Source organism: Mandrillus leucophaeus, unplaced genomic scaffold (genome assembly GCF_000951045.1).
Source record: "Mandrillus leucophaeus isolate KB7577 unplaced genomic scaffold, Mleu.le_1.0 Scaffold1234, whole genome shotgun sequence".
Taxonomy (NCBI): Eukaryota; Metazoa; Chordata; class Mammalia; order Primates; family Cercopithecidae; genus Mandrillus; species Mandrillus leucophaeus.
Window position 1 is genome coordinate 183,331 of NW_012100699.1, and position 8,820 is coordinate 192,150.

The window sequence follows — 8,820 nt, forward strand, 5'->3', positions numbered from 1 at the left end:
ACCTTACAATAGCAGCTACTAGTTCTTGATTTCTTATTGTTAGGTCCTACATTAACACTGGCAAGGATTATCTCATGTAATCCTTACTTGTGTGGTAGAGACTCTGCTTATGTCCAGTTGCCAAATGAAGAAAGCAAGCCCTGGAGAGATTCCATTACATTTGCCATGGGCATATAGCCAGTAGCTGGCATGTAGATCAGGGATTTAAACACAGTGCTGTCTGTGCTGGGCCTTCAGGAGGGCGGGTGGGTATATGTGGCTGAACAGGGCATGCTGGGTACATGGGAGGGAGCCGCTTGCTGCAGGGGAGGGAGGGTGGATGCTGCGTGACTTTAGTGGGGATGTGGATGACAGAGAAGATATGTCTTGGGGAATGAGTGAGGGTTTATCAGAGAAGGGAATTTCAGGCATTTTGGGAGGAGGTAGGAGTGGAGGTGGAGAGAGCCACCGTTTTGCCCTCTTGTAACTTTGGAGTTCTGGGGTTTTGACTTTTCAGAGTCACACACTCTCCAGACCACAGTGGTCTGTGAGTTGTTGAGGAACCAGAGCAGCTGGGGACACTGGCACTACAACTATGATGGCCAGGACTTCCTTCTTAGCATACTTGAGTCTTTCAACTCCAGCAAAGGCCAGCCAGAACCAAGCAGAGCTGCAGAAGGGGAGAAGGGGGGAAACAATCCTTCCTGACCTAGAGCTGCATCTACCCTCTCTGGAAATACCTGAAAGCTGGGGTGGGACCTCGGCCCACCGTAGGTAGTTGATAGTTGCGGACTGGTCAGTGCGGGGAAGGTGGAGGAGCTGAGGGCACTGTGGGAGGGATGGAGTGCAGGCCCCTCAGCCAGCCTTCAAAACTCCAATACCCATGTCCTCAATGAACACAGCTCTGTTGCTGACCGTCCTAGCCACTCTGCTTGCCTTTCCTCTCCCGTGCTTGGTCAGCCCTTCTCCCACTTGGTGTTCAAGTTCTGACCCAGGGCTGAGCACCCAAGGGCTCTCAGGGTGGGGCATCACCTACAGTCACCATGGAACACAGTGGAATGGTGCCTGAAGTCCTGGTGTGGAGGATGTGTGGCAGCTTGATAAGACCAGAGGCAGCCAGTTTGTCTAGGAGGTCTTTGCCACCACTTTTCCCTGTCCCACTACTCCCCTTGGTGCATGGGACTCTCTGCAAAGCCCCTGGAGAGGAGCCATCCCAACATGCTAGGCCCTTGACCTCTATCCTCCAGTGTCCAGCTAACTTAGCTGAGGGATGGCCTGCCCCAGCCCCCGAGTCCCTGGAACCCTAAGCCACTTACCCCCTGGGGCATGGCACTGCTCAGAGTCAGCAGTCCGCTGCGATCCCTTTGACGTGAGCATAGGTTCTCCTGTCTGGTGACGCACCGGGCTGATGCTGAGTCTTTGTGTAACCTCAGATGAGCAACTGGGGTTTGGAGGCATGTAGCAAAGGTAGGGAGCCCGGCTGGTCTCACAGAGACCCACATACCCTCTTGCCTGTCAGAGCCTCCCCACATGAAGCACCCCCCAGTCTGGATCTTCTGTGGGCTTCTGGCTTCCGCAGTGGTGGTTGCGGGAGCTGCAGGTGCCTTCCTCTGGAAGAAGTGGAGAAAGGGCAGGACAGCAGGTATGCTCAGAATATCAGAGCTGGAAGCAACCTTAAGCATCACTGGACATCAGTCTCTCTGGGAGGCTGGGGCTTGAGAAAAGAAATTTCAAGAAGAGCAGCCTAGGGAATATGAAGAGAGGGGAGTGGGTTAGGGGTCCTGTTTCCTCTCTAGCTGACTTGTGTTGCTTTCTCCCAATATACATATACATTCTCTCCATCTCTCTCTTTGTCTCTCTCTGTCTCTCTCTCTCCCTCTCCTTCCTCCCCCATCTTACCCATGAGAAGTTTTACCTCCTGAAGTATGTTTCTTTCTTCTTCTTTTTTTTTTTTTTTTTTGAGATGGAGTTTCGCTGTTGTTGCCCAGGCTGGAGTGCAATGATACGATTTCGGCTCACTGCAACCTCCGCCTCCCGGTTCAAGCAATTCTTCTGCCTCAACCTTCCAAGTAGCTGGGATTACAGGTGCCCACCATCACACCTGGCTAATTTTTGTATTTTTAGTAGAGATGGGGTTTCAGCATGTTGGCCAGCCTGGTCTCGAACTCCTGACCTTGTGATCCGCCTGCCTCGGCCTCCCAAAGTTCTGGGATTACAGGCATGAGCCACCGTGCCCAGGTATGTTTCTTATAAACACCCAAGCAATGAAAACCAAATCAAAACTGGGCTCTCAAACTCCTCCTATCTCTCTCTCTTTTTTACTTTTTCTTTTTTTTTTTTTGAGGTAGAGTCTCATCCTATTGCCCAGGCAGTGCAGTTGCTGAGTGCAGTGGCTCGATCTCAGCTCACTGTAACCTCTGCTGCCCAGGTTAAAGTGATGCTTGTATCTCAGCCTCCTGAGTAGCTGGGATTACAGTCATGCACCACCACATGCAAAACAAACAAACAAACAAAAACCACCATTTTTTTTTTTTGTATTTTTAGTAGAGACAGGGTTTCACCATGTTGGCTAGGCTGGTCTCAAACTGCTGACCTGAAGTGATCCGCCCACCTCAGCCTCCCAAAGTGCTGGGATTATAGGCATGAGCCACTGCTCCTGGCTTCCTCCTATATCTCTTGATCAAACTTCAGGGGAAAACCTGCCAGATTCCCCAGGAAGGCTGCTTGGAGGTAGGTGGCGGGGTACAGGGAGGCCTGTGCCAACTTCTCATTGAACACCACTTCCAGCTTTCCTACCCCCATTTCTCTTCACAGGTGTGCTGAGAGAAGTCTACATTCCCATGTCAAGTAAGTGGGGTGGGTAGATGGGAGGGCATATGAGAGTGGGGCAGCAATTTTATGTCTGAGTTGGAAGGAAATTTAGAATTCATTTAGTCCAAATCCTCTTTACTAGGTGAGGAAACTGAGGCACAGGAGGGGGAGGTGCCATTAGCCAGGGAGTCAGAGCCAGGACTTAGAACCTGGTCCGCACCTCCTAGTTTGTTCCTAACCAATCCTCCCCACTCCTCTTGCTCTCACCTCTGACTCCCTATAGGCTACAACTAGAGTTGACTCCTCTATTTGAGGTAAGAGTGTCTGGATTTGGGATAAGGTGACCTCAGTTTGCAGGTCTCATGGGGGAGATCAGAGGTTCCATCGTTGAGAAGAGGGGACTTGGTCCACAGTGAGCAAAGGAATCTGTCTAAATTACTATTAAGAGAGATCATCTCCCACGGTGGGCCAAGCCTGAACCCTCAGCCCTCCATTTCTTCCCTTTCTTTTGCCTTCAGATTGACAGGCCTAAGAAGTCAAAATAAGTGGTTTCCTAGACCTGGTCGAGAGCAAGTCTCTATTGGTCCCAAGTGAGTTTTTTCAGCTGTTTTTTCAACCAAACAGCACCCCATCTTCCAGTGAGGGGAAGGGAAGCCTGGGCTGACAGCAGCAAAGCTGCTCATCTCACCTCTCCCCATCCAGCCATGCCAGCCACCACACCTGGTGGGGAGAGGTGGGCCTCACCTGGGTCCCCTGGTAGTGCTCTGTGAAGAGTCTTGACATTGTACTGTCATAATAAAGGTGTATGTGAAGTATCTTTTTATGGTGACTTTCTAAGACCCAGGGAATCATGGGACCAGTACTGATGACTCAGCCTGGTTTCCAGTCTCCTCCGGGCCCAACGGTGGTCCCCAGCACTGGTCCGGGCCTGGGAGAGCTGACCTTGGCTGAAGTGAAGCCACCTACCCTTCAGGCATAACAGGACGGTGAGACGGAAGGAAAGCATGCCTCAACCTCCCATCAACCCTGAGCACCCCAGGAGGGGGCCGGCTAGAACTCTAGGCATGCAGGAGGCTGACCCCTGACCTGGCTCATATCCAGCCACAAGGCAGCCAGGGACCCAGGAACCCACCCCTTGTCTGCATCCCTCTCAGGAATGGGCCTCTTGCCCAAGCCAGAAATACACCACCCACAGTACAAATTGTAATCTAAAAACAAGAGGGTGGTGTTGAGTGGGGAAATTGTGGAAGGTGTTTTAGGAGCCACTAGGAAAATGGGCAGCAGGGACTCTCTGGACTGGCTGGGGGAGATTGCTTTTGGGGAACCTGTAGGATGGCAAGCTGAGAAACACTGGTGTGGAGATTCCAGCCAAATCCCAGGCCTGCCCCTCCCCCTCCTCTGGGAGGCCGTCTTCTTGGCAGACAGCAGAGAGATGCATGACAAAGGTGCCGTGATGGTTCTGTCCTGGGGACCGAGATGGCTGGGGAGGGGCCTCCTCCTGTTCCGAAGCTTGTTCCTCCCACCCCCACCAGGCCCCGTAATCTACCTGCCTTTTGGGCAGTTAAAGGCTGAGAAGTGAACACAGCTCCAACCCCACTGCCTTGTAGACCTTCAGGCAGATCTGTGGCAGGTATTGAAATGCACGCATACAATTAGGCTCAGAAAGTCTACACAGACAGGAGATGGGCACATGAACAAAGGCAACATGACAGAATGGGGGAAAAGGCTTAAAAGACTCACGGATGCTACTAAGATTAAGACAGCTGGCCACAGGACACCCATCCCCTCAGAAGGCAGAGCCAATGACCCCAGCAGACAAGCCCAGGCAGGGCTGAGCCTGGAGCCTGCAATGAGAAGCCTTACTTAAATCGACAGAGGGCAGCGTGCCCAGTCCAGACCTGGCCTTCTGGCCTTCGAAGCTGCAGGGATCCCTGGCCCAGAGCCCCCTCTGGAGCCCCCAGACTTACCCCAGGCCCTCCACTGCGATCAAGTTTTGGGAGCAGACAGACAAACATCATCTCTCACAGACAGGCATTCCGTTGGCTATTCTCTTGCAAACAGAATCAAGCACTAGGCCAGCAGCATGAGCCTCAGGATACTCAGGCTAGGCCCAGAAAAACAGACCCTGAGGGGGAGCTTAGGGCAGCCTTCCTGCACCCCTCCACAAATCACTCTCCACCTCCTCTCCATCTTTCTGCCAGCCAGCCCCACTAAACAAAGCACATCCCTCAATCTGGGGGGCTGGGGGAGGGATGCACAATGAAGCTGGATGCCTGAGTCTCCCAGAGGAAGGAGGAACTAGATACCTAGGTCCCTGTGGGGGGCCCTTGGTGCCCGTCTGAGGCTCAGTCTTTGAGGGGATTGCAGAGGGGGGTTGCTGGAGCTCCTTTTAGCGTCTCTGAAGGGGATTCTGTGTGAGGGGATTGGGACTGGGGGTTGGGGAGCAGGAAGTAGTCCCCAGGGGAGCCATCCAGGCCCATTCAAGGGTTGAGCACTTGTTTAGGGTTAGAGCTGCCCCCTCTGGGGACCGGGATTGTCCAGCCAAGGCCATTGTCCTGCCCCCTTCCCCCAGTCCCTCCCAGGCTTCTTTGAACCTGAAGTCAGATATTTTTTTCTCCCTACCCCTTGGTTTTCCCCACCCAGGGCCTAGGGCTGGAGGCCTGGGCCAGGGAGGTGGGGGAGGGAGAACGGGGCCTACTGTGGTATTAGATGTCTGAGTTTTGGTTGAGAGGGGAGCAAGGAACCTGACGTGCAGTTTCTATAGTGGAGGGGGCCCCAAGCGGGTGTCAGATCCCTCTGTTTGGGCAAAGGTTGGGAAACTGAGGCCCAGCCAGTCCAAAGCCTGGTCCCTTGAGGGGAAGTAGGGGCCAACCCCTCAGTCTGTTAGATGAGGAGACTTCAGAGTATGATTCTGGAAAAGGGGTGGGAGGGATACACACGGAGGCCCAGTCTGGCAGTCTACTCTTGAAGATGGGGTGAAACTTGGCAGGCTGGACAGATGGTGCCAGGCACTCAGGCTGTGGGGTGGCTGGATTTGGCCAGTATCTGGGTGGGAATGCCTAGGGTTCTGGATGGGTCAGGGGGAGGGCATCAGGGAGCAGCTGGCCAGTGTGCTTATGGCTGTTGATGCATTGAGGGATGGCTCCACACACACATTCAATAAATTTGAGGAGCTGAGAGGGTGACTGGCTCCCCGTGAAGGCACAGTGCCAGAGGTCTTTGGAGAGGGGGTCAAGCACTTGGGTTCCTGAAGAACATGGTGGTGTAGGAGTGATTCCAGACAGCTGGGATATGCAGAGCCCCAGAGAGTGCCAGGGCGCAGGTTGGGAGTTGAAAGTTGGGTGTGGTGACTCACGCCTTTAATCCTGACACTGGGAGGCAGAGGCGGGAGGATCGCTTGAGGACAGGAATTCAAGACCAGCCTGGGTAACATAGCAAGACCCCATCTCTACTAAAAATAAAACAATCAACAGGTGGAGGTTGTCCAAGCCTGTAGTCCCAGCCACTCAGGAGGCTGGGGCAGAAGGATTGCTTCGGCCCAGTAGATTGAGGCTGCAGTGAGCCAGCATTGTACCCCACTGCACTCCAGTCTGGGCAACAAAATGAGACCCTGTCTTAAAAAAAAAAAGGTTTCGGTGGGGGACCTGTGCCGAGGTCCTGGAGGGGCGCCCAGTTGTGTCTCCCGGTTGTCCCTTTCCACAGACACCACTACCACCACCGTTAGGCAAACATGCTTCGCCTCAGTTTCTCCCCCCCACCTCCCTCTCCTCCACCCATCCAGGGGGCGGGGCCAGAGGTCAAGGCTAGTGGGTGGGACTGGGGAGGGAGAGAGGGGTTGAGTAGTCCCTTAGCAAGCCCTCATTTCACCAGGCCCCCGGCTTGGGGTGCCTTCCTTCCCCATGGCGGGACACCTGGCTTCGGATTTCGCCTTCTCGCCCCCTCCAGGCGGTGGAGGTGATGGGCCAGGGGGGCCGGAGCCGGGCTGGGTTGATCCTCGGACCTGGCTAAGCTTCCAAGGCCCTCCTGGAGGGCCAGGAATCGGGCCGGGGGTTGGGCCAGGCTCTGAGGTGTGGGGGATTCCCCCGTGCCCCCCGCCATATGAGTTCTGTGGGGGGATGGCGTACTGTGGGCCTCAGGTTGGAGTGGGGCTAGTGCCCCAAGGCGGCTTGGAGACCTCTCAGCCTGAGGGCGAAGCAGGAGCCGGGGTGGAGAGCAACTCCGATGGGGCCTCCCCAGAGCCCTGCACCGTCCCCACTGGTGCCGTGAAGCTGGAGAAGGAGAAGCTGGAGCAAAACCCGGAGGAGGCAAGTGAGCTTTGACGGGGTTGCGGTGTGGGGAGGTGGTCATGACAGGGCAGCCTGATGGGGAAGTGGTCACCTGCAGCTGCCCAGACCTGGCACCCAGGAGAGGAGCAGGCAGGGGCAGCTGTCCTGGCCTGGGAGGGGTGTGTATCGACTGCAGGCAGCCTTGGCAGGCAGGGGCCGGGTGGGAACTGGAAGCTGGAATTCGAAGAGACAACTGCAGGTGAGGGCAGAGAGGCCTGGGAGAGTCGGAAGTTGGCCCAGGCTGGCCTTTGCTCTGGCCCAGCCCTTGTCAGGGTCTCTCACATTTCCTAGGCCTGCCCAGGGTCAGGTCATTCATTACCGGCCCAGCACCAGACACAGCTTGGGGTTGGTTTGAGCTCCTTTTCCCACCCTTAGTCCTGCTTGACCCTTATCAGACCCAAGATCTTGGCCTTAGGGTTAAGCAGAGCCTGGGGGTAAAAACAGTGCTTATCCCAGGATTGTTGTTCCTGAAAGTCTAGGGTGTGGCTCGTTTCTGATAGGGGCTCCTGTTTGGGCTGTGTGTGTGCACGTGTGGAGCTGGGTTTACCTCCAGTCAAGTATAGGGCTTGTCTTCCCTTGACCTGTGCCTCAGGCCAGTGACTTGCCACTGTGTTAAGGTGCACACCCTGGCATCCCTTGTAGAGAGCTGGATTTTGATTGACTTCAGCCTCGGTTCCAAAGTTGTAAACAAGAAAAATGGTGAGAGATTTCTCCAGGCCATTCCCCAAATGTAGAGCTGCTGAGGGATTGAAGGCATCCAGCCCTGCTGAGGACTATTAAAGATGTATCTTCCAGTCCTTCAAGGCGACAAGTGTAAGCAATTACAGATTAAGTACTAAGCCTTGAGACCTCACAAAAAGGTGTGACTGGTTTCTGGAGTGACCGAGGAGCCCCAGCCTCTTTGCAGGAGGTCACTGCTGAGCCTTGAATGATAATGGCTGGCAATTGTGGTCCACTTCCTAAGTGCCTGGCTGTGTGCTCCGTTTATACATCATTACCTCATTAACCAGCACAAAATCTCCTAGGGGGAGGCATTATTATCCTATTTAACAGGTTTTAACTGCTAAATGATGAAGCAAGGATTTGGACCGGTGTTTACTTTATTCCAAGTCCCCAAAATAGAATTTGGAAAATCTGAGATAGCAGAGGGCATTTACCAGTTTGAGTTATTGGCTGAGCAGAAGTTGGGAATGAAAACAGCCTATTTGAAATTGATATGATCAAGCACCCTTTGAGGCTTCAGGACTACAAAAAGGCCTTGTTTTTTTCCTCACTAGCTGTGTTCCTCTGTCCCCCGGCAGCCTCACTGGCGTGCCCCAGGGCTCAGTCCTTCAACCTCTGCTCAATCTACCCTTCCTTCCTCTCACCCACCCTCGAGGCTTAAATGCCATTTAGACACTAGATGACTACCGCGTTTTCTGTCTCCTGTGATGGCTCCCTGAACTGCTCTACCCCGATCACCCAGTTGCTCAAGGCTAAGCCCAGTCATCCTCAGTTTCTTTCACATCCTACATCCTATCCTTAGGAAATATCCTGAATCAATCACAGCCTAACCCCCTGCCCTCAGCCACTATCATCTCTGCTGGGATTACCGCAGTAGCTTCTCGAATTCTGCTTCCTCCCTACTGTCTGTGGCCAACATGTCAACTAGAGGCTGGGCATGGTGGCTCACGCTTGTAATCCCAGCACTTTGGGAGGCCGAGGC

At 54.1% G+C, this 8,820-nt stretch overlaps 1 protein-coding gene across 2 annotated transcripts in view; it reads left to right on the forward strand.

Moving 5' to 3' along the window:
- POU5F1 (POU class 5 homeobox 1) overlaps positions 1–8,820 on the forward strand; it is a 22,602-nt gene that overhangs the window by 9,594 nt on the left and 4,188 nt on the right. The window contains exon 1 of one of the 2 annotated variants that reach the window (XM_011971647.1): positions 6,610–7,094. The exons of the other annotated variant lie outside the window; for it this stretch is intronic. Coding sequence (XP_011827037.1) covers positions 6,690–7,094 — 405 coding nt within the window. The 5' untranslated portion in view covers positions 6,610–6,689. Of the gene's footprint in view, positions 1–6,609; positions 7,095–8,820 lie in introns of those variants that run through there. 2 annotated transcript variants of the gene reach the window in all.